Genomic DNA, 22550 nt, shown 5'->3' with positions numbered 1-22550 from the left:
TAGTCTTGGATACCACACCTGCAAGCAGCTAATCAATACATTTGACAGCTGCTTGGTGGGTAATCAATATCTGCTGGATTTAGAGCTCTTTAAGATTCTAGAATTAGCTGAACAGTTTCCCCAGTGTTCCCTGGAGCTGTGAGCTCTGCTGCTTGGTTTGACTCTGCTGCTTTATTATAAAAGTGGTGCAAAAAATGCAACTAAATTGCAATTTTAACTGGAATAACATATTCTAATACATACTTGATATGTCATTTAAAAATAAGTGTGTATTGCTGTCTTAATTTCTGAATACCAGCTTGTCGGAATTTTCTGAAGAATCCAGAGTAATCCCTGTGTGTCATTTAGCACCTCTGTTTTCTGCACTGCCTTGTTTCTAGAATTCTGAAGGGAAGCTTGGCAAGTTGGAAAAGATTAACATGTAATGAACAGAGTATGAAATGTAAATTGATCAGCAATCTATTTTATATGTATGCAGATAAATGGGGCTTTCATTTAACACCATGTCTGAGGCAATATGCAGTTGCAGACACGTCTCAATTCTAAACAAAATATTAAAAATTTGAGGCAGACGTTAGACAGCAAGAAGATGTATTTGCAATTGTTTTGGACCCTGAGTGAACAAAACACAAAAATTTGATACATTTCATTTATTTCTTAAAGAAAGTTATGCAACACCCAATGCCCCGTGTGAAAAAGTAATCGCCCCCTTAGACTCAATAACTGGTTACACTACCTTTAGCAGCAATAACTGCAACCAAACGCTTCCTGTAGTTATAGATTAGTCTCTCACAGCGCCTTGGAAGAATTTTGGCCCACTCCTCCATGCAGAACTGCTTCAGTTCGGTGACATTTGTGAGTTTTCGAGCGTGAACTGCTCGTTTTCAGATCCTGCCACAACATCTCAATGGGGTTTAGGTCTGGACTTTGACTAGGCCATTCCAAAACTTTAAATTTCTTGTTCTTCAACCATTCTGATGTAGACTTGCTTGTGTGTTTCGGATCATTGTCTTGCTGCATGACCCAGCTGCGCTTCAGCTTCAGCTCACGGACGGATGGCCTGACATTCTCCTGTAGAATTCTCAGATACAGAGCAGAATTCATGGTTCCTTCAATGATGGCAAGGCGTCCCCAAACCATGACACTACCACCACCATGCTTGACCGTTGGTATGAGGTTCTTACTGTGGAATGCAGTGTTTGGTTTTCGCCAGACAAAATGGGGCCCATGTCAGCCAAAAAGTTCCACTTTTGACTCATCTGTCCATAGAGCATTGTTCCAGAACTCTTGAGGATCATCCAGGTGTTTTTTGGCAAACTTGAGACAAGCGTTCATGTTCTTCTTCGTGAGCAATGGTTTCCGCCTTGCTACTCTGCCATGAATCCCATTTTTGCCCAGTGTCTTTCTGATGGTGGAGTCATTAACATTGACCTTAGCCGACTGACCTTTTTAACCCTTTCCAGACTGATGGGCATCAACAACTTTTTTCCAGAGGTCCAGGAATTTCTTTTGTTCATGGCATGATGTGCCTCTAGATCAGGGGTGTCAAACTCAGTTCCTGGAGGGCCGCAGTGTCTTCTGGCTTTTGTTCCACCCAAGCTCTCGGTTACTTAATTGGTCTAATTATTTGATTAACTGGACACATTTAACACCTCTTCAGGCCTCAAAATGTTTCACAGGTAGTGAATCAAGTGCATTTTTAAAACCATCAACTGTAAAAGACCTTGAAAAATATTAAATATGTCAAATTCAACAAATAATTAGATCAATTATGTTAATTGAGAGCTTAATTTGGAATGAAAACCAGAAGACCCTGCGGCCCTCGAGGACTGGAGTTTGACACCCCTGCTCTAGAAACTGTGCTGACAACATCACTCTGATGGCAAGGGCCAAAGTTAGTCAGATTTATATTGGGCAGGGCTGGCCCAAATCAGGCCTGGTTGTTAACCAAAGTACTCAAACAGCTGACCCTAATTATCCCTTTAATTGGGTTGAGTTAACTGGGGGGGGGGGGCAATAACTTTTTCACACCTGAAGATTGCATGTTTTGATTACCTTGCACACCAAACAGGTTAGTAATATTGGCAGTGTCATGTGATAGGAAACATTCAGATTTTTATTTTTGTATTGATTTGATTCCGGACTTGGAGATCGGAATTGAACACATTTGATTAACATTGGTATTTACTGTCAAAATACTATAAATTCACATGTGTTTAGATTGTTAACATTATTAAAATTCTTGTTCTGACGCCGAACATCAATGCCTGTCTAGAACTTCTTGAAACTTTGCGTCTCTATTAGTTAGTCATAAAGCAATTTTTTCTATAGAACGGCATGATAAATAGAAAAAATGCAATTTACTTTCGATCACTCCATACCATGCGAATGAGCGTGTTTGGATGGGATTTTTCAGTGCGATGTCAGAGTTACTGTGGTGCTAAACGTCACTGGAGCAGTGTTTCGCACTTAATGCAGATTCTTTGCTTTCGTTTTTTTTTTTGTTTTTTTTTTGCCACCACCCTAAACTTGCTGCCCTAGGCGACTGCCTAGTTTGCTCCGGGCCTACACACACACACCCACACAAAATTTAAATATTATCAACTTGTTTAGAAGTGTCTTTATTTGGTTAAGTTTGCTTAAACTGACAGATACTAGGCTCCAAACTAAAGGTTTTATTAAAAAGAGAGATTTAATGAAGTAATATAGTATAAATAAAATATCAAGTGTTAGAGTAAATTGTTTGATTTGAATTATATGGTGCATGACCTGCTTTATGAATTAAATGCAAATTGGCATACAAAGCTCTAACTAATTAAACACTTTAATAATTTATGACATCTACTGTACAGGAATTGTAGGAAATTACATTTCATGAAAATTACTTTTATCTAACAGGCCTATGTTTCGGCAGCCAATAAAATGTATTTAACAAATTATACATGACTTAATTTTATCCACACATGCTTGGCTGCTTTCTCTGTTTTGTTAGAAGGAATTGAATTTAGTGTGCAAGAGTTTTATTACATGGAACTGGCAGAGATTTTTTTAAAAGCATGTTTAAATAAATTGGTGGCCCCAAGTGGAGTGACAGGTTCACTTATTAAAAGTAATTTTAGTTTTTACTTAAGTATCTTTCATACGTTTCTTTTTTAATGGGCCATGTCCTTACACCATCTGCGAACACCATATGCAGAATAACATCACACAAGTGTGCTTGTGTGTGTGTGTGTGTGTGTGTGTGTTTTCTTGACAGTGACTGTCATCTTTTGAATGGCACAAACTGTAAGCATCATTTATTTATTATAATTGGAGGTATATTAAGGATGTGACATTTGCTTATTTTTATCACCTTTCCTTTCCCTGGGATACTTTTATTGGTTGTTGGTATTTTGGAGGGAATAGTCATAGAGTAGGCAGCACCTCAAAGAATTTGTTTTGTTTTTTTAAACAAATCAAACAAAAGCATGATGTTTACAGCACATTGATTGTGAGACTAATCATAAAATGTTAACTATGTTGACATTTAGGAAAAGAGTATACATTGAACCATTAGCCTCATAAATGTGTTTTACGTGATATGTGACAACTGTCTAATATACTATATTTGAGTGAATAAAGTATATGTGTACAGTTGGCAAGATGTGATGTGCAGATAACTCATCTGTTTCCAGTGTGTGTCCCCTGTATCAGGAATATAGTGAGGCAGGGGGCGTTTGAAGCCACTGTTAACTAATGCAGATTATCATTAATCTGTACACGTTTGGAGAGCAGCCCCCTGACCTTTCCTTCTCTGTAGAAATTAGGGGTGATGACATGATGTTTTTGAGTGCCTGTTATATATATATATATATATATATATATATATATATATATATATATATATATATATATACATACAGTGCCTTGCAAAAGTATTCAGACCCCTGAACAATTCTCTCATATTACTGAATTACAAATGGTACATTGAAATTTCGTTCTGTTTGATATTTTATTTTAAAACACTGAAACTCAAAATCAATTATTGTAAGGTGACATTGGTTTTATGTTGGGAAATATTTAAGAAAAATAAAAAAACTGAAATATCTTGCTTGCATAAGTATTCAACCCCCACACATTAATATTTGGTAGAGCCACCTTTCGCTGCAATAACAGCTTTAAGTCTTTTGGGGTAAGTATGTACCAGCTTTGCACACAGTGTCGGAGTGATTTTGGCTCATTCTTCTTGGCAGATTTGCTCCAGGTTGTTCAGGTTGGTTGGACGACGCTTGTGGACCGCAATTTTCAAATAGTACCACAGATTCTCAATGGCATTGAGATCAGGACTTTGACTGGGCCACTGTAGGACATTCACCTTTTTGTTCTTGAGCCACTCCAATGTTGCTTTGGCCTTGTGCTTGGGATCATTGTCCTGCTGAAAGGTGAATTTCCTCCCAAGCTTCAGTTTTTTAGTGGACTGAAGCAGGTTTTCTTGCAGTATTTCCCTGTATTTTGCTCCATCCATTCTTCCTTCAATTTTAACAAGATGCCCAGTCCCTGCTGATGAGAAGCATCCCCACAGCATGATGCTGCCACCACCACCATACTTCACTGTAGGGGTGGTGTGTCTTGAGGCATGGGCAGTGTTAGGTTTGCGCCACACATAGCGCTTTGAGTTTTGGCCAAAAAACTCTATCTTGGTTAGCTGGGGGAAAAGCATGTTTCACCAATATTTTTTTATTTTTTTTTTTTTTTTTTTAATAAAGCCACAGAAGAAAGAAGAGAAGCAGATAGATAGAGTGAGTCCTCTGAAAACTGCAGAACCTGCTATTGATCTTTTAGGACTAGGTAAGTAATGAATAATACATTGTTCCAGATTTTACAGCAGCATCATGGCTACGAGACCTTTGTTGGAAGAAAAGTAAGAGCCTTATTCTCCTTGTGCCTACAGCTATTAAGTAAGCCTGAAATGGCATGAGTGGGAATTGTTATGAAACCCAGACTAAAGTAATACCACATCCAGATGTCTCTCTCTCTCTCTCCTCTGTCATTCAGAAAAATATACTGGTAATGAACTCCTTGGAGAGATAGAGCAGCAATCAAAGTTTCCTTTAGAGAATCCAGGATATGTGATAAAATAAACCCACAGTTTGCCTTATTCTAGTCAAAGGCACATCCTGTTATTCAACCCCCGCCCCTCCACACACAGAAAAGCATAAAATGCATGCTAAGGAAGGCCTTCCTATTTGACAGGTTGTTGCAGTGTCGGTATCTTATGAAGAGTGTGATTTTATTTATATAAATAAACAAAGACTGCGGTTTTTTAAATATATATATATATATATATATATATTTTTATATATATATATATATATATATATATATATATATATATATATATATATATATATATATATATATATATATATATAAAAATAAAATGCAGCCTTTGTTTTGTAGCTGACAGATGGCAATATGTTTGACTTTTCGCAAACAAGATTTGACTCATGCAAGGGTCTGTCCTACTTTCATCTTTTAGGTTGTCAGCTATAGTGCACTCTTTTTTTTTTTTCCTCAGAGAATGGCAAGCAAGGCAGCCATCTGTTTTGCAGTCGACTCTGAAATACACTATATTGAGAAAATACAGCAACTGACTCCACAAGGACTTAATTATAATTGTTTATCCTAAGGCAGATTCGTGGTTGTGTATCATTCCAGAAAGCAAGTCATTTCATCATATTTTGTTATCAGTCTGCCAACAGATTAGGGAAAATGTTTGACTATCATTGACTTTCAACTCGGTTTTTGACAGGTTGATTTCCTAAAACATACTGAAAAATAACACCCAGTTTTTTTTTGTTTTTTTTTTGGTTTGTTTTGTTTTTTCACTTGACAAACCTACTGTAAAGAATTGTGTAGCCAAACTGTTCAATGTCTACTGCATAATCCTCAAGGATTTAAAAGTAATTTTTGGTTTTGATTTCTCAAACCACATATTTTATCCCTTCGGAGATTAGGTATAAGAAAACCTAAATCCATCTTCATCTTTTACTTACAGGATTCAGTGTTGATGTGAGAAACATGCCAATCAGATCTGGGTCAATATTTACTGTGCAATTTCCATTAAGAGGGATTATGCTATCTATATTATATTATTCAGTCCAAATGATTTTCTTTTACGCAATTATTAAATGTTTAATAAAAAAAGTTTATTTTTTTTTAGATCAAGAATGTGTTTGTTTTTTAATATCCACTATTGAGAATTAAAAAAGAATGTACTGTAGGACACATGTTGTATAAATAAATGTTTTACCTTAAGTGTATAACATCAGCATACAACTTCAATAAATCAAATAAGTCACCAATAAATTAGGCCATCACTTGAGTTTAGGGGTTGGTTTTCAAAAGGGTTTTAAATTGATCCCATCGGTGATTTAAATGAAGTTTGATCCCCCTGCAGTCTATTTGCAAGCTTACTTACTTTTTATTTTTAATTTAATTCAGTAGCATTGTGAAAAGTACCTTGCTAATCTCGCTGCTAGGAATGCCCCTTACGACTGTCTGTGGCTAGTTTTCCTTGCAACTTGTGTTTACTGTTAACAAGGCTGATTCTGATTAACTAAAACACAAGGGTAAGAGTCTGACTAGTAACATGAATGGACCAATATAACCTGACGTTATTATTTAAATCATAAAATAATTAGGCATTTTTATTTAATTCAATATTTATTTATTGACTTACACCTTTTTTTATTTCTTTTTTATTTATGTTCATTTAGCAAAAGTAGTAATAAAACCGGTGCCAAATTTAGTTGAAGTTGACAGACTTGCAAAAAACACAAATCATACTGAGCAAAGTATTCAGTGGTTCCCTTTCAAGTACGAAATGTAACCATTACCGTATGGGTATTTACCTCCTAAACCGGAATAAGACATACCAAAGCTGCTCAGCCCCACCCCCGAGGGTACAAGAGGACAGTGCTCACAGATCTGTGTCATTTGTCCTTTCAAGACTGACCTGACCAGAGAGCCTTGTTCTGATAAGTACTTGTTACTTCTATCTGCTATATATATTTCGCATTTATTGTGTTTTTACACACATTATATGTGATATTAAAATAATCGCTGTAATAGTTTTTACTAATTACGTATATTTTGTGCACTACAGCCTGTTGCTTGTTACGTCCCACTGCTGCCTTGTGCCCCGCATGAAGCCAGCGGCTTGAGTCGCTCCTTCCTAGGGATCCAGCAACATAAGTTGGCTGACCTGTACTCTCCCTGCCAGGTTGCAATAGCTCCAGCTGAAGTTATTTATTTCTCATTTTGGCTTGGACTAAAAATACGAAACGTTTTATATTTATGCAATTGTTAAAATTTACTGTATTTGTTGAGAGTTTTTTCTCGTGTGTTTTGATTTTTTTTACAGAGACTATGCACAGGCCTGTCTGCAACGTGGTGCTATAGCACACGTGCAGCAAGAGCAGCTGCTGGGCTCAGCAGCACTGTGCAGGACTGAGATACCTGCTTCGGTTGTGATTGCTTGCAATCTCTTCCACAGTATCTTGCTGCCGTTTTGGTGACAGTTTTAGCATCACCATTATGGAGGCTGTTGGTACCATTCTAACAAACAGACTTCCCTCAGTCTCGTGTCGAGACCTTCTCAGTCAGGCACAGGGATTGTGGTATCCCAACACATCGAACCTGCATCTCTGGATTTGACCCCTGAACGGCTGCATTTGAGCCACCTGGGGGTTTCTAATAGGGTCATTGACACCCTGCAGAATGCCAGAGCACCGTCCACATGTTCCCAGTACGGGTACAAGTGAGAGTTTTCAAACCTGGTGTCTGCCTCGTGGGTTCGACCCCACGACCTGTCCCATGGCAGTTATACTGCAGTTTTTGCAGGACCTTTTTGACTAGGGGAAATCCCACTCCACGTTTTAAGGTCTATCAAGCAACCATTTCGGCTCGCCATGTTAAAATGGACTCTGTCTCCCCAGGACCTCACTTTCTGGCGGGACAATTTTTGAAAGGGGCTTGCAGCTTCGGAAGCCTAATGAAGGACATTGTTCCTCGCTGGAGTGTAAACGTGGTGCTTAATGCACTCATGAAGCCTCCATTTGAGCCCATGCGTTCAGCTGAGCTGACATTTTTATCGTTCAAAGCGGCTTTCTTATTTGCTGTAACCTCCGCAAAACGGGTGAGGGAGATGAACTCTATTTGATCCTCTGACGTACAAACGTACATGCTGTATCCTAGGATGCAATGTAGGGCTGCTTTTTGCAATGTTGGAGTCAACATAAAACAGCATTTGAATCAAAATATTGTGTATTTCCTAGAAAATAGTACAGGGATAATATTGAATAGTAGACAAGAAATCAGATAAAATCAGTAAAAACCGATTTAAAAAATAAATGTATAAATCTTGTAATTTTTTCAGTAAAATTCAGGAAAAAAAACGGAAAGGTGGAACACTCAGTATATTTGGCAGTGCTTGCAATAATGTGCAGTGCATGTATTGTTTGAAGTGACATTAAAGGGATTAGAGAATTAAAGAAATGGGAAGCATTTCTGGAGGGCTGCCCGTATTTAAACCATCATTATTACCAGGTGCGATTCTCATGACAACCTGTTTAAAAGTCTTCCTTCCTTTTGATGGCATTGATATTTCTCTAATTTTACCTGCCAGTAGCGTGCTTGCTTCTGATTTTATAGTTGGTTAATCCCAAGAGGTCTGGTATTTTCAGTCAGCACTTCATTATATCATATATTAAATATGCATCTTATAAATTGTGAAATGGAAGTATTTAAATTTTATTTACAAATGTAAAGGTAAAGCTGAAGGAAACAAACAACAAACCTCCCTTCATTGTTTCCTTAGTTCAGTAGTGTTATGAGGAATTGGCCACAAATCTGTGTAGTATCTGGCTTCAAACCAGAGTAAATAAGTTTAATGTAGCCAGTTTTTAGACTTCCTTAAAATATTGTGGTGTTGTATGCAAATTGACATAACTGCTTAGACAGGTGTGTTTAATGTGACACATTTGAAAACTTGTATCCACATCTAAACAATCTAACCTATTGTGAGATTTTTTTAAAAAAAGGCAACCATTCAGTTTTAGGGGAAAACTTTAGAATGGTGTAGTTGGAATAGTCTCTTTAGAATTAGAGTTGCTTTTTCCTGGAACTGATGACTGGCGTGCTCCGTGATAAGTATCATGAAGTACTGTACAAGTCACTTGAAAATTACCATTCGGGTCAATTTCTCTTTCTTTTCAATGTGTTGTAAATATAGCATTGAATAACCAGAGATCAATAGCGGCATGGACTTGAATATGTGTGCCTTGCATATAACGAGTACACAAACTCACCTGAAGATACAGCTGTTATTGTTATTCACTCTCCATCTCAAATCAGTGATTCAAATCTCTAAATTTTCCTCCATGTCAACTTTTATTACACAAGTGTTTCAGTTGCAGACTTTTTGAAAGCAGTGAGATGCAAAGAGCGAGAGACAAAGAGAGACAAAGCAAAGAGCGAGAGTCTAGAATGGTCTTCATGTGCTGATGAGAAACTTGGTGGCAGCAGAACTAATGTAACTTGTAATACTTAATTGCTTTTCCCCCCTGTGATGGTGTACTATAATTTAATGGCATACAAACAGTTGCTTAGTTGTGTGATACTCAGCGATGCAGAAGTTTTTTGGTTATTCATTTTATATACACGTAATAGATACTGTCATATTCCCATTATAGTTTTTGACAAGGAACTGCCAAGCTATGGTTATATTTAGTCCACAAAATGGAATTTGTAAGTCCTTATAATGATTAATGTATGTTAAACATATTGTGTTACTAGAGATTACACTACAGAATCACAGTGCTACAGTATATCTCAGCAGTTGAACCTTTGGAGTCTAATATGACTGATGGCGCATCCTAATCGTTGTAGAAAGATGTTTCTTAGGATCCGAAAGCTGTGATAACCTCCTTACCCCTGCGTTTGCAGAATTAAGATTAAGTAAAATTAAGTAGAATTACCAGAAAAAGGTTGGCCTAGTTAGTAATAGGCTAATGGCCATTTTAAATGTCTTTTTATATATACTCACACACACACACAATTTAATTAATAGAAAAGGTTTAGTTTTGGACTGTCTGCTGGCTCTGCATCAAGGAATATACGTTTTAATTTTAAATGCAAAAACGGAATGCTTGGGAGTACATGATTCTGGGATAAAGTTTTTTTTTTTTTAACTTCCAAGATGCTCCAGCTGTTGCTAATGGAAGCAGTACCACGATTAATGCACCTTTGAGTGATGATCTGGATATCTTCGGTCCGATGGTTTCAAATCCACTTCCATCTTCGACCACACCATTTACTCAGGTAGGCTCAAGAACATTGCTCATACTGTTGTATTTCATTCTTTAAATTCAGCTGGTGGATTTTACATAAGGATTTCCAACTCCTTATGACCACTTACTGCACAGCCTAACCAGACAGGCTTTCCTAAACATGGATTTTCTTCAGATTATATTCATTATAGAACACCAGGGGGTCTGGATAATGTTACAGTAACTTTTCTTTCATGTTCTGAAGTGACAAAAATGCAACACACTGAAATTAATATTTTAAACATGACCAGTGGAAAATAGCTGACTCAATTTTCAATTTCCTCAGTGTACAAAAAAGATTACATTTCCCTTTCTAGTTACTGGAGAAATGGCTTTGTAAGGTCTCTGAAAGATTAAAGTATGCTGAGTGAATGATGTTTTGCATATTACCATACTTTGGTAGAGAAACTGCACTCTGAAATAAGGTTAATTTAACATTTCTTCGGATTTCTAATGTGTTCTAAATTACATCTGTTTTTCCCCCACAGTGAACCACAGCTTTTCTGTCATTTAAAAATTCAAAAACCTGAAAAAATAAAATAAATGTGGTATATTTGAGTATCTCAGCTCAGTGGAATAACCAATAAAAAAAACAGCTTACATCTGAGTGTTTATGCAAATACAAGTGTAGAAGAAAAAAATTGATGCCTCTTTACATGTTATGGCTTTGCAATGAAATCATCTCTGACTTGTGAGAGTTTGAGGATAAAGAGCAATTTGTCTTTGATCTGTGAATGTAGTGAGACCACCAGGCTTTGTATGTTTCAGAGGGTTCCTGTGGGATAACTCTGCTGCTGTGTAACTGATCTGGGAATTGGGCAAGAGTAACAAAACCATTTTCCGCTTAAATTAATGCTTTATTGAAATATGTGCTGGGAAAGTGTTTCTGCTTTGTAGACTGTAAAATGTGTAATGTGCTTCTGTTCTTATAGTAATGCCTTTTTGATATCGGCTTGCATAATAAGCTATTTTTATTATGGCTTCCTTGGAGATGGGTTATTTTTTTAATAAAAAACTGAAATAGGTACATGTACAGTACATAGATAACAGTATTATGTGTGTGTGTGTGTGTGTGTGTGTATATATATATATATATATATATATATATATATATATATATATATATATATATATATATATATATATATATATATATATATATATGACGTTGGTACCCAAATACATTCCAAAACAAAAGGTGCTACAAAAATACATGCCTGACATATTTTTTTTCTTCTTTTTGATACATTTCCTACTCTACAAGATTGTTTGTTTGTTTCTATGCATATATCAAAGGGTGTTGGGGGTCTTCTCCATTGTTTTACCCCTCACACAGAGACTTTGTCATTTACTTATCTTGACCAGGAGGCTGTGTGGTCCAGTGGTTAAAGAAAAAGGGCTTGTAACCAGGAGGTCCCCGGTTCAAATCCCACCTCAGCCACTGACTCACTGTGTGACCCTGAGCAAGTCACTTAACCTCCTTGTGCTCTGTCTTTCGGGTGAGACGTAGTTGTAAGTGACTCTGCAGCTGATGCATAGTTCACACACCCTAGTCTCTGTAAGTCGCCTTGGATAAAGGCGTCTGCTAAATAAACAAATAATAATAATCTTGTATATATTATATTCCTTAAGAAAATAGCAATTTTGATGATTAAAAGAAGAAGAAAAAAATAACAAATTACATATATTACAGTTTTAAGTGCATGATACATATTTAAATCTGTATAGTACACATACAGTGTATTTTTCAGTACTGGAAACATCGAAATAATAATAATAATAATAATATTATTATTATTATTATTATTATTATTATTATTATTAACTTCTTTGCTCATTTCTTGTAAAGACACCGACACATCTGAATTGTGTTAATCGTGGGTTTTTTTTTAAACTTCTCCAATCACATGAAAATAAATTATTTTCCTCATCTTTGTTAGACAAGTTTTCAAACTTAATCTCCCCAAAAATTAATGCATTAATCGCGGAAGATATCTGCAATTTAATTGACAGCCCTAAAATTATATGTGTGTGTGTGTGTGTGTGTATATATGTATATATTAGTGCATTGTGTTTGCTTTTCTTTTTAAACAGCTTTTGCCTGAAACTTCCTAAAAATAAAAGATTTTTTAATCTTTTAAACTTTTGTGTACATTTTTTTAAAAACCTTTTCTTATGTGTGTGTGTGTGTGTGTGTGTGTGTATATATATATATATATATATATATATATATATATATATATATATATATATATATATATATATATATATAAATAAAAATATGAAAATTGGATATTGTGCATATATTTCAATATCGATATTATCGAAGTCTTCCAAAACACAGAAATATAATAACACAATTGCAATATGAAACATATCTACACAGACGTAAAGAGATATTTACATAAGAAAAGCAATAACTTACTTTAACTTAGTGGTGCTTTGCTTCACAATATCCATGGAGAAAAACAAAGTCTTGTTATATTGTTTATATTTAATGCCATCATCAGCCGCCTCAAACAAAATATTTATATACTTCACTGCGCACAGACTAGCCAATCTTCTCTGCGTATAAATGCACGACACATCTAAAAGTGTTAAGTATGGTGTCATGCTGAATGTTTTGAAGTTTTAAAAGTACATCTCATTTATAATACCAAAAGTTAACATTTTAAATACATTGATAGTGTAAGTAATTACGTGGAAAAAATGCAATGAACCACTGACGCTAATATTAATGCAGCATGCAAATAGGGGTTGGTACCTTGTGAGCACATTCTGAATGAAAAGAATATATATATATATATATATATATATATATATATATATATATATATATATATATATATATATTGGTAGGGGGTGAAATACGTCTGCAAACCACTGTATGTGTGTGTGTGTGTGTGTGTGTGTGTGTGTGTGTGTGTGTATATATAATAAAAATATACACTTTGATCAGCATTTGCTGATCAAAGTTTTTGTTTGTGTGTTTATGTACAGTATTCTTCTTCCTTGGTTTAATATTATCGCCTCACAGCCAGAAGCTATAGCTGTTTACTATGTATTTTGTTGAAGGATCATACAGATCTCTCTTATTATGGGGGTTATGGGTCCTGCAGTTTACATTCATCAGAGTGATGTATATGTCTCTCACTTCGGATGGCTGCTGATCTTTAACATTAAATAATGTCAACGTCATGTTGGTTTTTTAAACAAAATAGCATGGCTTCTTATCCCACTTGTAAGCAAATTCTAGAACTTAACTGCCATGTATTAAGCTCAGCTTGGCTCTCAGTTGTTTATTATTTACTTATTTATTTATATATATATAATGGCAGACGCCCTTATCCAGGGTGACTTACAATTGTTACAAAATATCACAGTACAAAGTGTCGCATTATAAAATATCACATTACAAGTTATCACATTATAAAATATCACATTACAGAATATCATAATACAGATAAGAGCAGTTATGAAAGTTCAATAAGATCAAATTCAAGTAAGAGCAAAATAAAGAGTACAGTACATTTATAAGTAAGAGCGAGTTCGACTAAGAGCTGTTAAAACTTTATACTAAATAGTTGCTTATATGAGTAAGTCCAATAAGAACATGAGGTAATTATGATAAGTGGATGAGAATGATTTCAAGTAAGAGCAATTACAAAAAACCTGAGTGGTCGGGAGCAGTGGTGTAGTCAAGCCAGAACAGCGTTCAGGTACTTTCTTCAATAGGCAGAACCTTGGCTTAAGAGTTAACTTAAGAATCAAGTTAAGAATAATTTCAATGCATGCACACCGGTGAAGCAATCTCTTTTCTGCATGGAAATAAATAAAAATCTTTCTGTACCATGCCATTGAATAGGCATTAGGAACCAGATTCCCTATGTGCCACTACTGATGATGGTACATGAAACGGAGTCTCCGTCTCCGATAACCGGCACATATTTTAAATGTTTGCAGTCAAGTCACACACATCTCCTGATCTCTGCACAATTGTACAATTGTCAGTCATCCTTGTGATGCAATGCAGAGAACATTAGGAAATTCTATTACAAACTACAGTACTAAAAGTTTAATAGGGCTAACAGTGTTTTTTAGTAAAAATCCTGATGATGTAGCTGAATTGTTTATTAAAGCAACCAAAAACTGCAAATAAGTGCTACACATTTATTAAAAAAAAAAAAAACAGAAAAACCAGTAATGTTATAAACTATATTTGTCTGCTTTGCTTGTTTTTCTCACACAATTTACAGTAGCAGAACAGTGTGTTTATTTTATTTTTTTTATTTATCTGATGAGATAAAATGTGGTAGGTCAAGGAAAAAACATGTATTCAGAATGTCGTGTAAAATGAAATTGTCCAGAACTGTCAGCGGATACATTCTTTAAAAATACATTGAAAAACAATTGTAATTATACAGTTCTGAAATTGGTGACGAATCACACAGCTTTTGTGTGATTAACAATTTTATTGGATGCAGAGCTCCAGAAAAAAGACGGGGAGAACGTGATATACTATACAGGACGTTGTGGTGATTGAAATTCTGCGCTGGTGATGACCTCATTTTCGAAAGGAATAGAAAACGAACGTGCACGCTAAAAATAACTAAACCACCAAAGACAGCAGTTACCTGCAAGATGCTTTCAAAATCTGCCAGTCTGGCAGCACTAGGGGAGTAGCCTATAAAAGTCGCATGCGAGACACATGCATTACCTATTAAATGTTACCTCAAGCTCAATGAACAAATAAAACTGGAATTTTGTATCATTTTTGTTTAAGAAATCTCTATTTTGTTGGCGTTCTGGTACTTCTGGATTTAGGACTGCACCACTGGTTAGGAGCAGTAGTTGAATGCAGCAACATATGGCGCAGTTCAGTGCAAATACAAGCTGATGCAAGTACTGGTACAATTGGGTACCATATAGTCTAGTATAGTTGAGTTGTGAGGTTTACAGATGCTGTCTGAACAGATGTGTTCTGAGGAGGTGCTGGAAGGAGGTCAGGGACCGAGTAGACCTGATATCTGTGGGTAGGTCGTTCCACCACTGAGGGGCAAGCATTGAGAAGGAGTGGGCTCTGGAGGCAGGGGAGCGGAGGGGGGGTAGAGCTAGTCTGCCGGAGGTGGAGGAGCGGAGGGGGCGAGAGGGGATGTGGGGAGAAATGATAGTCTCGAGATAGGAGGGAGCAGAAAGGTCAAGACAGCGATAGGCGAGTACAAGAGTTTTGAATTTGATGCGAGAAGCGATAGGGGCCAGTGCAGAGAGCGGAACAGTGGTGTAGTGTGGGAGAAACGAGCAAGGGATGAGCTGCTTATCGTTTTTCCTTAAAAAAACAAACATAACAACCAAACAAGATATATTTCAGTGTTTTTATGTTGTGAACAAGTTAATTGCTTTCATGAGCTGTGTGTATTTACAGATTTGACCCTTGTTTCGCAGGCCACCTCCAGTAAGCCAACAGCTGCCACCTGTGCTGCAGTGTCAGGGGATCTGGATCTGTTTACTGAGGCAACCACCAAATCAGAGGAGTCAGCAAAGAAGCCCCTCTCAAAGGACTCTATATTATCACTGTACAGCACCGGGAGTATGCAGCAGCAGCAGACAGCTCCTGGTATTGCATCCTTTAAATATTATCTCTTGAATCGTTGTAATATAAACTTACAAGACACTAAATAGGCCAAGTAGATACAAACATTGAATTACACAGAACTGTTTGAACTAGGCTATGTCTTAAGACTACTTTATACATAATATTGTGTAACTATATTATGAAAATTAGATAGAAACATGTTGGTCAGTTACAGTACATGTTGGTCAGTTTTAAAAACCTGTAATTCCTGCAATTATGCTTGAAAAGCTAGTTATTCTTAATGGTGGGGCATTGTCTGCATTCCGTGTTGAAGGGTGTGTGTGTGTGTGTGTGTGTGTGTATATATATATATATATATATATATATATATATATATATATATATATATATATATATATATATATATATATATATATATATATATATATATATATATATATATATATATAAAATAAATAAATAAATATGGATGAAGGCTATATTTGCATCCTGAGCCATTCGAAAAAATTTCATAATTCCTGTAGAGGAAAATATACTTTAACTTTGACCCATTCGACTCAACTCCTTGAGACCACTTTCAATTCAAACACAAAATGTCTTGTTTTCAATCGCTTGACAACACCCACAGTAGAGAAATATTTATTAATGAGCTGCAAAATGAGAGTGTGTTTAAAAAAAAAAAAAAAATTAAATTAAATTAGATTTGATATAAAGCTGGTACATTCGTATCTCGGAGAAACTGGAGAGGAACGGGAAATTAGACATTCCTGTCAATGACTTTCAAAATTTCACTCACTCGACAACACCCACAATTTGTGTTTTTAGGCACTTTTAGCAAATCTGTCTCCTAATGATTTACAATCATCGTTCACCAATGGGAGCACCAACCAAGCGAGCAACACAAATCTTCAGCTCTAACAGTGACTAATAAAAAATGTACTTAAATGTACTTAATGTACGTTATTATTATTCATTAAGCTCTCTCTCTGTTTGTCACATTTTTTTTAACCTGTCATAATGCTTTTACCTAATCGTGTTTTTAAAACTGACATTTTATAAGGTGAATAATGAGAATTAAGATATTGTGCATAATTAAAATTTCAAGAACCCCAGCCCCTTTTTTCTGCTTTTAAGCCCAAGGTTGATGTGTGTTCTTATTTTCTGGCAGCTGGCATGTTCTTGGGACCAGCTCAGATTCCATTCCCTTCCCAACCTGCAAATTTTCAAGGTTTTGCTAATATGGGAGCCCCTATGCCTGCTTCCACTGGTATGATGGGACAGCCAGTGCCTATGATGGGACAGAATGCAGGGATGATGGTTGGCGTGGCGATGCCTAATGGATATATGGGCAACACACAAACTGGAGTTATGGGACTGCCTCAGAATGTCATGGGACCACAAGCTGTAATGCCAGGAAATGTGGTCAGTCCTCAAAATGTGTATGGCATGCAGACAAGTCAGCAGGGACAGTGGAACCTGAGTCAGGTATGAGGCCATTTCTATGAATTTACCCCAATCTGTGTGTGATTCTTTTCATTAATCTACAGTATGTTGAAAATCCAGAATATCTTTCCTACTTCCATTGAATCTTAACCTTTTTCCACTGAAATCCTGAGTAGTAGTAGTCGTAGTAGTAGTAGTAGTAGTAGTAGTCGTAGTAGTATCATCATGATGTAATTTATGTATATTCTTTTTTAACTCTTAGGAAATGTCTCCGTTTGTTTAACCAAAGAGTCATCTTGGCATATATTTAAAGTTGCTGCATTGGTTGCTGTTTCATATTGTTTCGTTATGGAAAGAAATTCAATAAATAGCAAGTAGAAGGCAATTTAACATTGTCACACAACCTGCTGTACCATTTACCAATAAAAGTAATATAAATTCTGGGTAAAATAAATAAAAGAAAACCCATCCTGAAGCATGCTTTCTTACAGTATAGACAGAGGTTTGAGATGCACTGTGACCCAGTCCCCGGCCCTTCTCAATACAAAACAAATGATTTAGAAATAAACAGAACTTCCCACCAATCAGTATGCTGTAAAAGACAAAGTTATGAAGCCGCCTTGCCCGCCTTCCCCTTTTTTGTGTATTGTTCCTGGATGTTTAACATGGATGTTATCGACCTTCAGGAGGTTAATTAGATATAGTAAATCGATTGAATGCACTTCAGATAAGGGTGTACTAATTAAAGGCCTCTTCACACCATTTGCACACATGAGCACTGTAAAGTTAAATGGCTGAAGCACTACATTTATCATTGTCACAATGTTATAATCAGGAATTCATAAGTTAATATTTGCTTCCGCTGGCAGCACATTGGTGTATGCTCTGTTATATGCACAAATCATATTCTGTATGATTCTTAATTAACATATTGCAGGTTTTATTTTTTCATTAATCCGTAGTATATGCTCAGAGGTGGGTAACTATGGTAATTAGCCATTTATCACCAGAGATGGAACCCATATCCCATAAGTCATACAGTAATAGTATAGTAATAGTAAAAGAAACAAATACAAAGTTTTTACTTGAAGTCCTTCTCTGTCTTAAATGCAAGGCATTTGTCAGACATCCCTTTGAAATGTTTATTTTAGTATTACTATATGCAGTATACTGCTATTGGTTGTTTTATAGTTAGGAATGATACCATCAAAATACATAAATGTTAAAATAAATACTGTTATTTATTTTTATATTAAGATGGCATACAATAAACAAATATCTACATGTTGTCTTACATGGACCTGTAATATATAGATGTAGGTAGGTAGATGTAAAGTTGATTGAATGTTCACACTGAACACTATATACATTTTTATTTTGAGGCAGATTGTTCTGTATTGTAGAATACGTTAATCCTAAATGATGACCACAAAAACTGTGCCATGTACTTCAATAACCTCCCCTTTCTACAAACCAAATGGTGATGCCAAATAAGGGGGGTTATCTCACTAGTAGGTAAAACTATAACAAACTAATTTAATTAGGCAAACATTTCAAATCAATAAATAGTGTTGTTAGAAATATTGAAACCGCCAAGGTGCTGGAAACTGCACCCCCAGTTCTTTTTAAATAAAAATGGAAAATGAATTAATTAAATTACCAATTTTACTGAGTGGCACATGTTTAGCCTTAAAGGAAAGTTAAATATTATTGCGCATTAAGAACCCTAGATAATGCCAAAAGAAACAAATAAAACCATCATTATGAAATCCACTACATGAAACCTCAATCTCCAACTTCCCGCTCCAGCACATCCCTATTATGGATTTTCTTTGACTTTAATTAGTCAGACATTTTTATTATAAGAGGAAAAAGAGACTATAGACACTTATGTATTCTGTAGTACTACATTTTTCTTTTTAGCACTATTTGTTTTCAGTGAATGCACAGATGCTACTGAAATGAGGCAGCAGATTTTGTGTGACTGTCCTCCAGAGAAACTGGTTCAGTTACTCTCCCTGCAAAGACAATAGCTATAAAACTAGCTCCTGCCAGTGTGACCATATACACTATAAATCGTATAGAGATTCAGATAAATAAAGATGGGTCGATGGCACAACGTTAAGTAAGTAATGAACCAAAAGTATTGGCTTTCAGAACTCGCTTCAAATGTAACTTTTCTCTACAAACCTGTTTCACATGGAATAACTCACATTTTATACAGCACTGTCATAGCCATCCTTTGTACAGTATTTTTTGTACTTGTTCAAATAAACATTCTGCATTAAAATGTGAGTTTCTCATCCAGTATTTCTCTTCTATTTAGATCAAGAAGAATCCGTTCTTCGATAATACCACTAATGTTTAATTTTCGAAAGGGGCATATGAATGTTTGTTTGTTTTTTGTATTTTTCCAGTACTAATGGAATTGTTATTTAAGATGATGTTTATTATTTAAGATTATTATTAGTAGTAGTTGTAGGATTTAAGATTACTATATTTTTTATTATTATTACAGTAGTCTCCAGCTAAGAGAACACCCCTCGGGAAGTAAGCAAAGTATTCTTATCGCCAAAGTGTTCTGTAAGATGGAGTTAGCCACCAGACACAATATGAATCAATCAATAAATAAAATATGTATGTATACTTGTCATGACGCACATCAACATATGAAATGAACTTAATAAAAGAAACGCAGTAGGCAAGTGTGTTAAAGGGTACATAAGGACCATTTTTATTTTAGTGTGTTGCATGTTCCCATGTGTTGCTACAACTGTTTACATAAGGTGTGTGTATTGTGTTAATTTTTTTTTTTTACATTTTGACCACTTTTTTTAAACTTTTAAATTGCATTCCCTGCCTCAAGATGGCTTCCCATGTACCCGCTTGGACCGCTCAGAACTATGTCAAAAGTTTACATACCCCAATGGAAATTTGGGAAATGTAGTTTTGAGAGGTCCATGCGGGTACATGGGAAGCCATCTTGAGGCAGGGAATGCAATTTAAAAGTTTAAAAAAGTGGTCAAAATGTAAAAAAATAATTAAAATTAAAACAATACACACACCTTTCGTAAACAGTTGTAACAACACATTGGAACATGTAACACAATAAAATAAAGTCCTTATGTACCATTTAATGAACTATAATAATAAATTTTTATAGGGCAGCAGTGTGGAGTAGTGGTTAGGGCTCTGGACTCTTGACCGGAGGGTTGTGGGTTCAGTCCCCAGTGGGGGAGACTGCTGTTGTACCCTTGAGCAAGGTACTTTTACCTAGATTGCTCCAGTAAAAACCCAACTGTATAAATGGGTAATTGTATGTAAAATAATGTTATATCTGTATAATGTGAAATAATGTATAATGTGATATCTTGTAACAATTGTAAGTCGCCCTGGATAAGGGCGTCTGCTAAGAAATAAATAATAATAATAATAATAAAGTAACAGACAAACAAACGTTAATAAACTAACTGTCATACTAAATTTAACACAGCACCCCTACACACGTTAAAAAAATTCTGCAGCAATATACAAGACATGCACATTATTTAACAAAATGGTGAAGCAACTCGCCATAACAGGAAACACCAAATTGCTCGGTGACTTGTCTGATTTCAGTTTTTATTCAAGAGCTCGAACAACTTTTTGTAGCAAGAGAAACAGTGGCGCATTTCGTTGTTTTGTTTATATGCCATTTTGTGGCCGAGTTGCACTTGTGGAAATCAGAATACAAAACAATTCAATGATATGCAGGCTGTTCTGTAAAGATTTAATAAACCAATCGGTGTGCCTGAAATCACTCTCACGATGACAAGTCACTTGAAAAGACTGAATAAACCATTTAAATTTAAGTTTGATGATGATGTTATCAGGTTACAAAACAGTACTTTTATCCGTTGTGAATGAATCTCTATCTGTGTCAAGAAGGTGTATGCGGAGACTACTGTATTTGAAACCTGTTTTATTTGGAACTATAATCTTTAATCCCCAGAGCTTCTGATGTCTGAAGGTTTTAGCCCACCCCCACCCCATGTCCCAGCCCAAAAAATGGTTCTTTTAAAGAGAATGCAAATAAAGTTTCTTCTTTCCTGTTTTGTTTTTAGATGAATCAGCAGATGGCTGGAATGAATCTGGTTGGTCCCAGTCCCATGATGGGCTTTGGGCAGCCCGCAAACACGATGGGCAACTGGACAGGAACCACCTCAGGCCAGACTCTCAGTACTCAGCTGTGGAAATGAAATGGGAAACTCAGCTGTACCTGGCATTCTTTGCTCTGCTGAATCGGACCCTTTTACTTTATCCATGTACTATTTCTTGTTAATATTATGGAGTAAATCCACTCATTGGGTCAGTGTGTATTGATTGATTGATTGATTGATTGATTGAGTGACTGGCTGGTTAAGTACACAAACTGGCAGCTTGTCCATCTTCTCACATCACAAACCCATTTCCTTAAAACATATCGGCAAGAGGCTGCTGGACCAATTATAGAGTGTCTAATATATCATTACCAAATCTATAGTGAGTAATAGTATTTAAATGGCAAAGAGATATGGCAATCATGTATGTGAACCCATCCCCACAAGTAATCTATATAACCTCCAATGACCCCAAAATCCTGTAGAAGATATTGTATGAACAAATGTATGTTAACATCAGTAGAAATATATAAATTAATTGGTAAAGATTGTTTTGTTACACATACCATCTCTTCAGTTGAAAAGTGAACCATTTCATTGTGATGTTTATTATGTGTGTTACAGAAAAGCAGAGTTAGTAAACAGAAAATAAACCTGGATGACATAAGATTGTAAGTCGTTTCAAATAAAAACAAGGTCCTCATTTCAGACCTCCATAGGGTTAGTAAAATACTAAATTTAGTGCAAAAAGTCCATCATTTGATATAATGTAAAATCTGAATTCCTACAAATATAATTGGGGTCAGATATGTTGAAGTAATTGTATTTCAGTTTCCTCCAGGTTTATTACTATATTGTGTTTTTATGGTGCCTAGTACAGGTGGTAAGGTGTTATTTCCCTGCATTAAACAGATAACAGCCATGAACTATTGTGTGATCCTTTTGTATAATGACTCGTTTATTATTTTGAATACAGAAAATACCACCCCACACTGCCAGCTTTCT

At 35.7% G+C, this 22550-nt stretch overlaps 1 protein-coding gene across 5 annotated transcripts in view; it reads left to right on the top strand.

The window, feature by feature from the left end:
- Positions 1-22471, top strand: part of LOC117402713 (stromal membrane-associated protein 1-like) — a 95021-nt gene extending 72550 nt beyond the window's left edge. For 3 of the 5 annotated variants that reach the window (XM_059023915.1, XM_059023917.1, XM_059023914.1), the window contains 5 exons: positions 4746-4827; positions 10241-10362; positions 15813-15984; positions 17132-17448; positions 21510-22471. In XM_059023915.1, coding sequence (XP_058879898.1) covers positions 4746-4827; positions 10241-10362; positions 15813-15984; positions 17132-17448; positions 21510-21644 — 828 coding nt within the window. In that variant the 3' untranslated portion in view covers positions 21645-22471. The remainder of the gene's footprint in view (positions 1-4745; positions 4828-10240; positions 10363-15812; positions 15985-17131; positions 17449-21509) is intronic. The other 2 variants (XM_059023918.1, XM_059023916.1) reach the window with 1 other exon arrangement.
- Positions 22472-22550: the final 79 nt, after the last annotated feature.

This window comes from Acipenser ruthenus, chromosome 5 (genome assembly GCF_902713425.1).
Source record: "Acipenser ruthenus chromosome 5, fAciRut3.2 maternal haplotype, whole genome shotgun sequence".
Lineage (NCBI taxonomy): Eukaryota > Metazoa > Chordata > Actinopteri > Acipenseriformes > Acipenseridae > Acipenser > Acipenser ruthenus.
Note: the sequence above shows the minus strand (reverse complement) of the source record. Positions and strands in the feature narration are given on the sequence as shown.